Source organism: Jaculus jaculus, chromosome 16 (genome assembly GCF_020740685.1).
Source record: "Jaculus jaculus isolate mJacJac1 chromosome 16, mJacJac1.mat.Y.cur, whole genome shotgun sequence".
In the NCBI taxonomy this organism is placed as follows: domain Eukaryota; kingdom Metazoa; phylum Chordata; class Mammalia; order Rodentia; family Dipodidae; genus Jaculus; species Jaculus jaculus.
In genome coordinates, this window is record NC_059117.1 from 32,159,615 (window position 1) to 32,173,930 (window position 14,316).

Consider the following 14,316-nt stretch of genomic DNA (forward strand, 5'->3'; position numbering starts at 1 on the left):
TTTTGGTGCTGGAAGACTTAAGAGATGGAGATGCTACTAAGCCCCACTGAACACCAAGCTAGAATAATAGAGCTGTCTTTTTAAATAACATGGCTGTGCCTGTCAGTAGCTGGTTTATTTGAGTTTTTCACAGCTTTGTTTATATTAGTGCCCCCTCCCTCCTGGGTGCCTGTAGAGTTAAACAGGCAAGTATTTACCACCAACTTAATCCTGAGCTTTAAAAATATAGACCAAACTCTAGGGTTGTTAAAGTTTTCAATCATATTTATTTATTGCAGAAAAATAATATACAAAGATATTTACAAAACAATCATAAAAATATGAATGCATTTAGACACCGGATCTATTTGCATTTTACCATGGGTCATCAATAAATAAATAGAATGTTGTTTTTGTGATTTTTTTTTTTTGTATTTTAAGTTTTTCTTTTCCCTCAGAGAAAGTATCAAAAAGGGAATTAACTGACTATGGTTTTGCAGGCCAGTTTGATCCCAGCGTTTTATTTTTAAAGGTGTTCTTAAAGTTCCTTTGATCGTTACCATTTTAAAATGGAGAAAGTCCATCATGATACCTTTCCTTTCCGTGGCTGTTTGGCACGACCTCTTGAGAATGCATGCATGAAAAATAAAAATAAAAACATTCTTCGTCAAAAATAAAAAATAAAAAAGGAACACAAACAATGGTTCAGACTTCTGTCAGAATGCTGAGGTGTGAGGACGGTACCGCTGCCCTTCTGGGAACCGTGTCCACGGGCCTGTCTGGCTTTCTCTTTTAAAAGTGCGCCCCACGCCCTGTTTCTTTTGATTTTGGGTTCTGCTCTTCTAATTTCCAAGAAAATCTTTGGCATATAGATTTATTTTTTAGTTATCCAACTCCAGAGTCTCTAGACTGTCCATTTCTCCTTCTCTGGAAACAATGACATCTGCAAAAACGCAGAGGGGAGGGGGGTAAGTTGGTTACTGTTTAGGTCCCTGTGGTTGTTTTCTACAACTAGTGAGCTCAGTTACCACCACCAGCGAGAAATTTCTCTGAACAACCTGGAAGGATTTCAGCCGGAGGGCAAGAGGAAGTGGGTGGGCTGGCAAGCAGGAGGTGGAATTTGGAAACATTTGTTTTAAGAACGAAATTGTCAAGCCAAAAGAAATGGATGGGGGGGGGGTAGTGGTGGTGGTGGTGGTGGAGGCTAAATTGTCCTTACCCTTGACCCTTGAGTCTTTCTCGGTCCCCCTTGCTGTCTGTCATGCACACTCATACATACACAGAACCCCTCTCCAGGGGCGCATCCCCCAACCCCCGCCCTGGGGAACCTCTCTCCCTAGCTGGGGGGACTGAACTACCTGCTGGGGGGAGGGGCGTGGACGGGCCAGGGGTGGCAGTGCCAGGCGAGGTGGGAAGGAGGGCGAAATGGCCTGGGAGGCGAGGCCTAAAACTCCCCCCCCACACCCCACTCCCCAAGGAGCCAGGCAGGGTCCTTACCTAGGTCTCCGGCCCTGTCGAGGAGGTGGGGAGCTTCCGCCTGCTAGTGGGACGCGGACATGGACCAGGCCCCCTCCATCCTCCAGACGGAGAAGGCGTAGCTGAGCCTCTCGTGGGCTACATAGCTGCAGCTTGCCATCTTGGAGTCCAGCTCGTCGCTCTGCAGGACCTGGTACAGGAAGTCGATGTACCTGGCGGCCAGCTTGAGGGTCTGAATCTTGCTCAGCTTGTCCGAGGGCAGCGTGGGGATGATCTTGCGCAGCGCGGCGAACGCCTCGTTCAGCGACTGCGTGCGCTGGCGCTCGCGCACGTTGGCCATGACCCGCTGCGTCTGCAGCTCCTCGTACGACTGCGGGCTCCCGCCGCCGCTGCTGCCGCCGCCTCCGCCGCCGCCGCCCGCGCCTCCTCCTCCTCCTCCTCCGCCGCCGCCGCCGCCGCCGCAGCCCGCGGACTTCTTGCCGCGCTTGCCCTGGGCCGGACTGCCCGGCTCCTCGCTGCCGCCGCCGCCGCCTCCTCCTCCTCCACCTCCTCCTCCTCCGACGCCGCCGCCGCCGCCGCCCGCAGCCCCGCCGCCGGGCCCCGCGCCTCCGCCCGCGCTGCGCCGACTGCTGCGCCGCTTGCGAGCCCCGCGCTTGCCGCTCGGCGGCTGCTGCCGGTCGGGCTCCTCCTCGCTGTTACTCAGGCTGTCGTCGGCCGGCGACACTGGCGAGCTGGACATGTCCTGCATCATCTCTCCTCTCTGCGAACCGGAGGCAGGCCTCGCGGGCCGGGGGAGGCAGAAGGGCGGCCCGGAGGGAGGAGGAAACGATCAGGACGACGACGAGGAGCAGGAGGAGGAGGAGGAGGGAGAGCGGGATGTCTCAGCGCGCCAGCTTCCCCGAGCGCAAGGCTCCGGCCCGGGCGGTGCGGCCCCGCGGAGGAGGGAGCGGGAGAAGGAGGAGGAGGAGGGACGGGGAGGACCTCGGCACCGGGAAGGGAGGGAGGGAGGGCGCTCGGGGGAGGCGGGGAGGGGAGGGAGGCGGGAGGGGGAGGGGACGGTGTGGAGGGCCCCGAGATCCAAAAAAAACAGTAAAAAGAAAAAGAAAAAGAAGAAATAAAAAAAAAAAAAGAAAAAAGAGAAGGCTCCCGACGGCCGCAAGAAGCGCGCGCACCCCGGCCTGGGGGCCTTGTGGAAACCGTGCCGGTGGCTAGCGAGCCCGCGAGGTGTCTCGGAAGCTGGGCGCAGGCTGCACACTTGGAGAGGCTCTTATACCTCCGTGCGGGCGGAAAGTCGGGGGGCAGCGGTGTCATTGGCCTGACGTGAGGAGGAGGGACTTTTTCAAGTTTTATAGGAAAGTTTCCGCTTTCCAGCCCCCTCCTCCTCCTCCCCGCCTCTCTCCACCTCCTCCCCCCGCCAAACTTCCCACCTACCCAACCCAGTGTCTGTCCCACCCTCCCCTTTCTCGGGGTTTAACAATTCGTCCTCCCAAACCATTCAAAAAAACGACCTGGACCCGGCCGCCGGCCCTAGGCCCGCCTCTCCTTCGCCCTCCTCCTTCGCCCCCCTCCGTGCGCGCGGCGGCCAGGCGGGCGCGGGGCGATTTCCTTCCGCGGCCGAGCGCCCCGGGGCAGCGCCCCCGCACCCGAGCGCAGGGCCCGGACGCGAAGCAGCCTCCCTCCCGGGACGCTCTGCAGCCCCCCACCCCACCCCCTATGGAGTGGCTGTGACAGCAGCGGTGGCGAGAGCTTTGACTGCAGTGGGTGAAGTCTCATCCCGTCCCGGAGATCCCTCGGAGACCTGGGGATGGTTAGGGATGGCTGGGACGCGGGGAATGGGGAGTGAGTGGCTAGCAATGTGTCAAACCGCGGAGCCCACCCAATGGTCAGGTAGACTGAGCCGCGGGTCCTCAGGGATTAACCACCGGAGGCCAGGCCACCAAGTCTTGGGCGTTTCCAAAGACGTGGCCTGCTCCGAGGGGGCGGGGGCGACTGTAGATCTATCCGGGCCTGCGGTTTCATCCTTCTCCAAAAAGCCAAGTCCAGCTTTCCCCTCCAGGGTGACCCAACCTAAAGCTTCCCTGTACTCCAAGAGTGTGCCTCCGAAGGTGGTAGAAAGAAGCAGTGGTCTATTCTGCTGAGAAGAGCCTTGTCCTTGGGGAAGGGAGCAAATTCGAAGGAGGGTAGAGCAGCGCCTTCGTGTTGGCGGCCTTGATAACTGATGCTGCCAACCCAAGAGGGAAGGCCCTGCTACCCTTTCATCCCCAGCCATCCCCCCAAATTAAACTCTCCATTGTGACCTTGGATGGTCAGCGCATAAAAGGGTGATGCGGGTTCAATAGCCCCAGTACCAAAGGGGCGGCATTCTCCCAGCGGCCTCCCTTCCGCATCCCCTTCCTAGGAAAGGTGCGGTGACATCCTTCTAGAGGTCAAGGGCATATCCCGATGGATTGCTCAGACACCTTTGTGTGGTAAGCATCTCTATCCACTATTTTGCAACGAAGAACCTCAAAGAGGGTGTTAATGCAGATTCGGGTAATTTGGAATGACAAAGTTGGTGAGCGGGGGTGGGGTGGGGGGGAGAAGGGCTATGGAAGAGAAGCTTATGATTGCAATGCTAATATCTGTTTTTTTTTGTTTATTTGTTTTTGTTTTCTGAGAGAGAGTGAGCTGGGGGATCAAATAGCCATTTCATGTCCATGTCCTACACAGCAAATCAAACCAAAGTCCGAAGACGGTAGTCGGAGTTCAAGGGCGGAGTTTTCCGACGCCCAGATGTGCGTCTAAGCACTCAGGTTTCCTGTACAGGCTGAGGTCCTTGCACCCGCTTAGTCAGTACCGACTCCGGGAGAGGAATTTTCGGGATGGGAGGAGAACACGAGCTCAGCAAGCGCCCCTTTTTCTGGGCTGGACCAAAGGTCGTGGCTTCGGTCGTCCTGAGAAGAGAAGGGAGGCGGGAGCCCAGCGTAGGCGAGGACAGGCCACGTGGCTGTGCCCCGCTGAGGCTCCCTGCTCCATTCCGGAAACGCGGGTGCGTGCGGAGCAGCGCCTGGGGCTGCATGAAGGGCTTGGCCGTGGGAGGAACTGAAAAGGACCGTTATCTGCCCGAGAGGAGTAAAAATATGGGACCAGGCTTTCACAGGAGGGGAGATCTCCTGGGGCTGCCCTGTACCGTTTTTTTTTTTTTAATTTAAGTTTTAATTTTTTATTTTATTTTACAGGCATCCCAAAACAATGAGCTTAGTCGGCCAACTGGTCTGCCTTGAGAGCTGCAAGCCATATTTTAAAATGACAGCCAGTCGGAAAATCAGATTCTACTTGACCTCCACTTAACTTTAATAGCACGTATCCAATGCTTCGCAAAAATAAAGTCACCTTTGCAACCTACTGTTTGCATCTTTCACCTTACTAGAACTTGTCTGTTGGAAGCAAAATGAGGCAGAAATTCCCCGTACTCTCTACCAAATGTTCTGTGTTGTAAATCTGAAGAGGATCCCCCAAGTCATTAAAGAAGCTGGATGCAGAGATCTAGAAACATTTCCATTTAAGCGATCTGGATTTCTGCCCTCCCCCCATTAACAATGCATCTCAAATACTTTTGTCTTCACTTGAGTATCGAAAATAAACCAAAGAGATCAAATAATAGAATTCTTTTCTTTGTGGCCACGGGTGAAGAAAACAGGAAAGTGTGGGCAAAACTGTATTGTAGGAAATGGATGTAAGGGAGGGAGCTGAGGAGATGCAGAGATGGGCAGACCAGATGGCTGAGACATGGAGACCCGGAGAGCAGCAGCAAGGGGTCAGGAGGAAGGTACCCATCTGCAGGCAGGCGAGCCCTGGCGCTGTGCTGGCAGGGAAGGAAAGGTCTCGGCCAGCCCCAAGGGCTGATGTGAAGCAGTTCATGCCAAGATGCTTGCAGGAGCATTTAAATGAATGACCTGACCAAGCGAGCCATCTGTACCCTGGGATCTCTCAAACAGGGTCACAACCTCACCAGGGATGATTTCAGTTCTGAGAGTTCCCTTGAACTCAGCTGAGGAGTGGAGAATAAAACCACTTGTTAAGTTTGATCAAAAGGTAGTCGCTTGGCAGGTGATTCATCTCTCAGAAATATCTAGGACTCCATAATCCGTGCTTTGCAAACTGACCAGCCGAGGCAAGGCGGGCTGCCCACTCTGCTAAAGTGCTCTGCTCTTTTAGACCCAGTCATTTTCTTTCCCACACTTGCTGGTCAGGAGGGAGACCCCTCTGATGTGCTGAAAATTTAGATACAATTCTGGATATGTCCTGTATGCAACAATGACTGTGTTTCAGCTTAAGATCCAAAAGAAGTTTCCTTCATTCTAAAACCCCAAATTCGATCTTTCAAAAAAGAAAAAAAAAAAAAAGTCTTAAAAGTGTTCCTGTGGAGCTGCCTGCAATCTGACTAGAAGATATCAGAGAAGGATTTATGAATCATAGATTAGCTGGGATCCAATCATTCTAATTCTAAAATAAGAAGGATCTGAAAAAAATAATTCACTGAAAAAATTTTTTCTTGCTTTTGCATTTGCATCCAAAACGAGCTTTGTTTTCAAATTGCAAACTTGGCATGTTTGCAGTTCTTCCTGAGGAATGTGTGCTGTGCTTAAAAAATGGGAAAAAATACTGTTAGAAGAGTTAGAAATCTCCAATTGAGCATACAGTTATCTCTGTAAGTATCCATACAGTTCATGTCCACTGGCATTTTCGTAGAAGCCAGTTATAAATACTTTCAGCAAATACATTCAGAAAAGAAAAAAAAAAAAGAGGAATTGTTAGCTAGCTGATATGTTTTGGAGTTTGGGCTTGCATAGACGGGGTGAGTACTTTAGTCTGGTCCTCCACTGTTTTCTCTTCAGGCATTAGGTGAGACAATACCTGCTTGCTGGCTTTGAGGTCTGTGAACTGATTTCTTTGAATTGTTTATATGAATCACGGGGGCGTGCCTGCAGAAGAGGGCACAAATTGAAGGCTGCAGTTCCGTGGATCTCTGGCAAGGTTGTACATCCTAGATTTCATCTTTAGAACACTCCCTAGGAATGTCTGCTTTGGTATTTAAATGAGGGTATTTTATATATAGTTTGCACCAGCCCTGGTGACTTTAATCACTCTGGATAAAGCATAGTTCTCTTGGTATGCAGACTACCTTAATGATGGTTGAATAAGAACTCTCTCTGTTAAGGATAATCGAACTCACAAATTAAGTGCTTCTATCATTCCTTTTCTGGATTTGAAATCAAAGAAATAAAATTATAAAATCTGAAGCTGTCATTCTGGAAGCAAAACAAAATTTAAAAAAATACACAGGAAAAAAAAAACCCCACAAAGGGCTAAGGGTTATTCAAATAAGCAAATAGAAATTTCAAATAAATGTTTATCCTTAAAACATCTAGCATTCTGCATTCGAAATGAGGCTGAGTTGAAGAGACATAGGTCTATATTTTTAGAAAAATCATGGCCAGGGCATGGATATATGTGGGGTCTTCTTGAACTTTATTTTTAACTTTTCCGTTTTTCTTTTTTAAGCTCCTGGTGAATGCAGCATGGAGCGTTGGTATGCCATCTTATTACCAATTAACCTGGCTGACGTACACTCTCACTGCTTGTTTTAAAGAGCTGCTATTGTAACTGAAGAAATAACTTAAGGAATACAGTTATTCATAGGGCTCTTATCATGATCATAGTTCTGCTACCTAGTACATATTCATGTATCATCTTTTTAATAGCCCAATGACCAGCAATTTAAGTAGAGATAATTTTACGCTCTGTACTCCAGTTATTTTTTTTTCCTTTCTGATACTTATAACTTACCTCTCTTCACTTAGGGGGATTTCCTTTACTTGTACAGATGGCTTTTCCTGAAGCCTTAAGTCCTTATTGTTTGATTAGGTTCTTCCTGCCCAAAACATGTTGTTTTTGCCAGTGACCACAAGAGGACACAATTTCCTAGGAACCTGGCTTAAAAAGAAGCTTACAGAAGACAACGCTAAGAAAACACAAAAATACCACATAGTTATAGTATGTCATTTGGAGATTTCTACTTGAGTTACAGCACCTTTAAAAAGCATGAATATGAGTCTATATTCAACCTTATATATTTTAAAGGCATCACACCTTTCTTGTGAAATGTGAAATGCTAGTGACAAAGGCAAAAATGTTAGTGTTGTACTTAAGGACAATACTCACACTAAGAATTTATACAGAACTCTTCGTGACCTGGCTTTTAGTTCTTTACGTGTAAAAAGAGTTCTAAGAAATAGATGAGCATCTGAAAATCCCTAGTCAGGTGTGGTGGTTCACCCTTATAATACCAGCAATTATAAGGCCTGGGCAGGAGAATTGCCTATCTTAGGGTACATAGTGAGTGCCGAGCTAGCCAGGATTACATAGCAAGATGCTGTTTTTTTTTTTTTTTTTTTTTTAATCACTTCACTGATTTTTTTTAACTTGGGCAATTTGAATGTCTTCACATAGTTGCATGAAAAGTATTTCTATACTTCCTCAAATATACTTGAATGTACATAAGTAAAATTTTGCATATATGGACAATAGGATTGCTTAAAATATTCACTCTCAGTACTTCACTAGATTTATTTATACACATTTTAAATTTAAAACATCCCTCCTCTCCTATATTTTCTTCACTTGAAAAGATTTAGGGACCATATGCAGTGGCACACACCTGTAATCTCAATGCCTAAGACATTGAAGCAAGAGAATCACAAAGTGAAGGTTACCCTGGGTTGCACAGCAAAAACCTGAATTAAAACGCGTGTATTTAAATCAGGTGTGCTGGTGAACACCTTTAATTCCAGCACTTGGGAGGCAGAGGAAGAAGGATTGATATGAGTTCAAGACCAGCCTGGGACTATAGAGTGTTCCAGGATATCCTGGGCTAGAATGAGACCCTATCTTGAAAAACAAAACAAACAAGCAAGCAAAGAAACAAAAAACCTCTTTATTTTAGAGCATTTGATTGATAAATTGAGATGAATTGTGTCTATAGGTTGTAAAATTCATCATAATGGCGGGTTGGTATGAAAAGTCATGAACCTTTTAATCAAGTATAATAGTCAACTGCTGGGTATGGTCTCCCTAAATTAGGGTGAAATAGTTATGCTGTCATAATTTGACTTCAGGGTACATCTTATTTACATCTCATTTGAGGAAATACTATTATTATTATGAAAAGTTCTGTTAAACATGATGGAATACTCTGACAACCAGGATAAAGTCTGAATCCTGCTTTGGTTGCAAATAAGTACTTGCTTTGCATTTGGTCTTTATGCAGAAGTGCCCCTAATCACATTCCCTGAAATTTAGCTATAGGAACTGGGGAACGGAACAAAGAAAAGATAAGAGGGAGAGAGCCCAAGAAAAATAAGGAGAAAATAAAGATGGTACAAATCTGAAGAATGAATGAAAAGGAGAGCAGGGGCAAATGAAAAAAAAAATGATGGAAAAAGAGAATGAAGCTTGATATGGCGCAGAAGACACAAAACATAAACAATAAGAAAGAAATGAATGTATTTAGGGAAAAAATAGAAAAGCACCAGGACCATTTCCTTCTGCATCTTTTCAAAGACACTATATCAAGTAATTGCTTATCTTTTGGTATAGATGGGTAGTATTGGCCCAGGAGAACTTGCAGAGGAAGCGCTGAAATGAATACTACTCTTACTGCTGGCCTGACATCTAGCTCCAGGGTAATGGTGATCAGTCAAAACCCATCAAAGTAATCCAGAGGCTACAGAGAACTCAACATTAAATCAGACTGCCAATTGGCTTACTGTGGCTCAGGGAACATTGTGGAAGAGGGAGCAAAAAGATTTTAAGTGGGTAGGAATACTCTGAGGCATGCCCCCCCTGCTATCGCATAGAGACTGACTGAGGCCTTCATGACCCCACAGTAAATACCATTATCCCACTGGGGAAGGCCCCTAGGGTAATGGGAGCCAGTGTGAGAGGATAAAAGAGTATAACCTGTCATGATATATATGTATGTGTGTTTGTGTATATATATATATATATATATATATATATATATATATATATATATACACACACACACACACATGCATGCATGCATGTGTATATATATGTGTATATATATATATATATATATATATATATGTATATGTATATATGTATATCTATCTATCTAATTAAAATCCTTTTTATTGTTTCCCAAGTCTTAGTACCAAAGTAAAGACAGGTTGAAAAGTCATGAAACTTTAAATCAAGTGTAATGGTCAGCTGCTGGGTATGGTCTCCCTAAATTAGGGTGAAATGATTATGCTGTCATAATTTGACTTCAGGTTACATCTCATTTGAAAAATACTGTTATCATTATGAAAAGTTCTGTTAAACATGATGGAATGTTACATAGGCTATAGAAGTTGCTTAGACTACTAGATTATTAGATATTTTCAGTCGAAGCTAAGTTATGAAAGACAAGCCAGGAATTTTTCCAGGCAGGTAGTATGGTTCATTTTATGAGGCATGTTCTCACTTTGCTAGAGAACTTGAGACATTGTCAGGTTCTTGTTCAGCCTAATGGTTTCTTAAAGAGTCCTGAATTCTGATTTCATTGGTTTCCATCTAACTGAGTGCATGCATTCATGCCTTAATTCTTTCGTAAATGAACGAAACAATGTGTTTGTGTCTCTGTGTGCTCTCACAACATTTAATTCTTGATATCCCGGACTTCAAAGATTAATGGCAAATTAAATATGATACATGTTAATAAGGAGATCTAAAATTATGTATATGTTGGCAAAGGGTGCCAGAATGAACACAGCCTGGACTGAGGTAGAGGGGTGACACTGTCCATTAGGAAGTTACCTTAATGTAATGGTGGCCCACAAGTCACTTCATGAAGAAATTATTTTTCTTGTTTTTGTTATTTTCATACACACAACACACACACACATACACACACACATGTATATACACACATGGTATTTTGGACTTATTCTCTTCCTCCCCACAATTATGATCTCTCATCTCCCACCATATACACCACTGAGAAGGTTGTGTCAGACAGAAGTGTACAGAAAGACTTAAATAAAATGAAGCCACACATGATATGTCACATAGCTTTTTGAGTCAATGTGAAACAAATAGCAAGAAGGGGAACAGTCTTCTAGCACAGTTACTGAGTATTCTGGAGCAGATTGCAAATGGACAGGAAGGACCATATGGCTCCACTCCTGTGGTATACAGGATTAACATATGCTGCGTTTTGTTTTGTTTTTTTTCTTTCTCTGTCAGCCTTTCCTACTGGCAATCTAAAGTTAAAGATAAGCAGTAATGGGTGTGACTGGACCTAATACATACTTGTTCTAAATACTCATAAGGCAGATGCCCTTGCCCACAGCCAAAGGTTGACTTGGCCTGTAGAAAGCTATGGAGTTTCTCTTTCCATATTGCATAGGAAACAAGTAGGATAGATTGGATGTCATCATAGAAAGCCAGCTTATTATACTTTGACTATAGATTTCCCATAATTGTGGAGTTCACTCTAGCTTCATGACTATTTGAAGCCTACTTGGTCTTACTGACCCTTTTTGCTTAGTCTACGTATAATGATCTCTGCTTGACAGCTCTTGAGTTATTGTTTCTATGTTTAACTTCTTCAATCATCCTATTTTCTTCTTTAGTAGCAGTTGGTATTCATAAGCACAGCAACCATACATTGTAATCTTCCTGAAGGATACTTGGTTCAGCTTTAGTATTGAAAGATTAGTAGATATGAGTCAGGAAAGAAGTAGAAAAACTAAAGGAAGAAAAATGACATAGATAGATGAATTTAGGTCAAGACATTGTGCTTACACAACCACAGCTTTCCATGGGATTGTAGATGTCTCATAATGATGTGATGTGCAATGAGTGTGAGCTGCTAAACACCCTAGAAATCTCTAGCATATTGAAGAAAAGGTAAGATGAAAAGGCTGGGGAAAATGTAAGGAAAGGAAAGATTATAATGCTCGGGTTTGGGCCTTTTGCTGTTTTCTCAAGTACAGGACTTGTCTTGATTTCACTGGCCTATCTAGACCTTCCATAGCTTCTGTTGTTCTGTCTTCTGGAATCCATTCTACATAGAGTGTAGTGAGATGATAAGCAAACAAGAGCTCACTGGTCTTGTCTCAATGTTTCTACTCCTCTTAAATCCACTATCAAATTAGAGATATACTTTGATTCCATTGCAAGAGATGAGTCAAGAGCAACAATCAGCTCAGTCTCTTTCTTCAAATGTAATGAGCCTGTATAAATATAGTCGTGTTCAAAAGTAGGAATATTTATAGGAAATAGGAAGCATATATAATGAAGACTGAGAAAACCAAATTTGTAGAAATGGTAATATGTGACCTTGATGGTAATGTTAAATTTACAGCAACTTTTTGAACTTGAGAAAAGTAGTGGTTAAATATACCTTAAAGCTATATGGGCTGGAGAGATGGCTTGGCGGTTAAGCGCTTGCCTGTGAAGCCTAAGGACCCCGGTTCGAGGCTCGGTTCCCCAGGTCCCACGTTAGCCAGATGCACAAGGGGGCGCACGCGTCTGGAGTTCGTTTGCAGAGGCTGGAAGCCCTGGCGCACCCATTCTCTCTCTCTCTCCTTCTATTTGTCTTTCTCTCTGTGTCTGTCACTCTCAAATAAATAAATTAAAAAAAAAGCTATTAATTGTTAAGCTCCTGAGCAGACTTGTAATATCTGAGGAAGAAATATGGCAAAAGAAGCACATTTAAAGAATGTGATTGATCCCCGAAGTAGACTACAAAGTAAAAAGTTTAAGGTATGAATAAGGAAATTAAGATGATCCAGTTCTGTTTGGAGAGCAATCATTTCCATACCCATGAATCATCTCTAAGGATTCAAAGAAAATAGAGGAATTTCAGTAGCTAATACTGAAGCTGTAACAGGTTATTATAGTTTCAACTTCTGTTTTGAATGGCTTCTTCTGATACTGCAATGTGAGTTTCTCAGCTCAACCTCATTGCTGGTCTCAAATAAAACATTCCACCTATCCCTGAAAATCAACAAGTCTCAGTAATTTATTTAAATGTTTAAAGTAAAAACCTAAACCACTATCATTTTTCTCAGTGTTTTAAACTCCACAATCTCCTACATCCAAGTTTTCAAGAGAGGAGTGTGATATCCCACCATGTTACACAAATTGGCTATTTTCCAAAAATGGGAAGCTGGTTGGGATGGAGAACACCAATAAAACCCCGGCAGAGCTGACATATCCCATGCTTGTAGCTCTCAGACTCCTAAGTACAATGTAGAACTATGTGTCTCATGCTGGGATCTGTTTTATTCATGTAAATTATTTTCTTCCCAAAATGTCTGATTGCTAAAGTAGCCCAGACTATATATTGTACAAAACAGTTATCTTGTAAATGCTTCTTTATTTATTATTATTATTTTTAGAGATTTACAATAAGCAGAAGTATTTTCTAGGTCAAATAAAAAAATTACAGGTAATTCTGAGGTCAAATATGCCTCAGTTTATCATAAACCTGAATTTTGGATAACATACACAAATATCAATGGACCTAAATAATATCTCTTACCCCAACTTTGAGTTTGTAAACATTTCTTAGGCATTAGTTTAGAAAACATTTTGCATTTTGAACTTTTTATTCAAATAGGGTCACCAATAATTACAATAGTATCTTGTTTTATAACATAACACCAAAATGATTTATTTATTTATTTCATTATTGGTGAAGAGAAAAAGAACTACAATAAAGAATAAATGATATGTGAATTGAACCTGTTTTGTTCTTTGTAAAGAAGAAGCAAAAGTAGTTGACCATGAGCTAGAAAAGAACAATTTTACTAAAACAGAAATTTGTTAAAAAAAAAATAAACAGTTGGAAGAAAAAGCAAAGTGAATTGTCCACTAAGAGATTTTGGCCTTTGAAATAGGACACTTTCTTGACTATATTAATTTTTTTTTGTTTTTCTGATCCCAGGATGGCATGGCCATTTAAAAGCCAATTTATTCTGGTCACAATTAACTCTGGACACACCAGAAGTTTTAGAACTCATGAGTTGTTTGACCACAACCTTATGCAGTGAGGATATTGCCAACATAGGAAGAAACCCACATCTATGGAACGATCAATATTTTCCTTGAAAAGAGACAGCTGAGGAAGCCATTGTTGTAATCTAGGTGAGAAATGAGTGTAAGCTAAATTTAAGTGGTTGCAGTGGAACTGAAGTTGTAAAAAGAAAGAATGTGGCCCAGGTGCTGGTGGTACATGCCTGTAATTCCAGGCCTCAGGAGTCAGGAGCATCAGGTGTTCAAGGCCATTCTCAGACGCTTAGCAAGATTGAGACCAGCTTGAGATGCCTGCAACCCTAGTCTCAGAAGAAAGGAGAAGGAGAAAGAGCAAAGGAAGAAAAAAAAATAACCCACAAAATTTGTTAGATTCTAGATATATTTTGAAGGCAGTGCCAACAAGACTCACTAAAGATAAACCATGTGTGAGAAAGAAATCAAAGGCAACCCAAGACTTTAATCTGAGCAAAAGAAAGTGGGAATTGGCAGCTACTGAGTAGAGAAGTATGTGGATGGGATGCATTTCAGGGAAGACAGTTCAGTTTCAGACATGTTAAATTTGAGTTGTCAGCTAGAGATCCAAGTGGAATTATTGAGCAGGCAAATGGATATGTGAGGCTGAAGTTTGTGAGGGAGGTCTGAACTTGAGAGAAAATTTGGAATTCATCAGCATATAAATAACATTTTAAGCTACATAGTTGGGGTACTCTTCATATTGTATGAAAGGAAAAGATAATAACTGCATCTGAAAGAAGGTGCTCATGGCCTGGA

General features: G+C 43.7%; 1 protein-coding gene across 1 annotated transcript; it reads right to left on the reverse strand.

Annotated features, from left to right (window-relative positions):
• Window positions 1-370: 370 nt before the first annotated feature.
• On the reverse strand, window positions 371-2,424 carry Twist1 (twist family bHLH transcription factor 1). The gene is made up of 2 exons (XM_012947595.2): window positions 1,477-2,424; window positions 371-922 (listed from the first exon to the last, which is right to left on the reverse strand). The coding sequence occupies exon 1, from the start codon at window positions 2,204-2,206 to the stop codon at window positions 1,520-1,522; it is 687 nt and encodes a 228-aa protein (XP_012803049.2). The 5' UTR covers window positions 2,207-2,424; the 3' UTR covers window positions 371-922; window positions 1,477-1,519.
• Between the last annotated feature and the right edge of the window lie 11,892 nt (window positions 2,425-14,316).

Excerpts from the sequence above, each read along its gene's own strand:
- Twist1 (XM_012947595.2), bottom strand. The coding sequence starts at position 2,206 with ATGATGCAGGACATGTCCAGCTCGCCAGTGTCGCCGGCCGACGACAGC.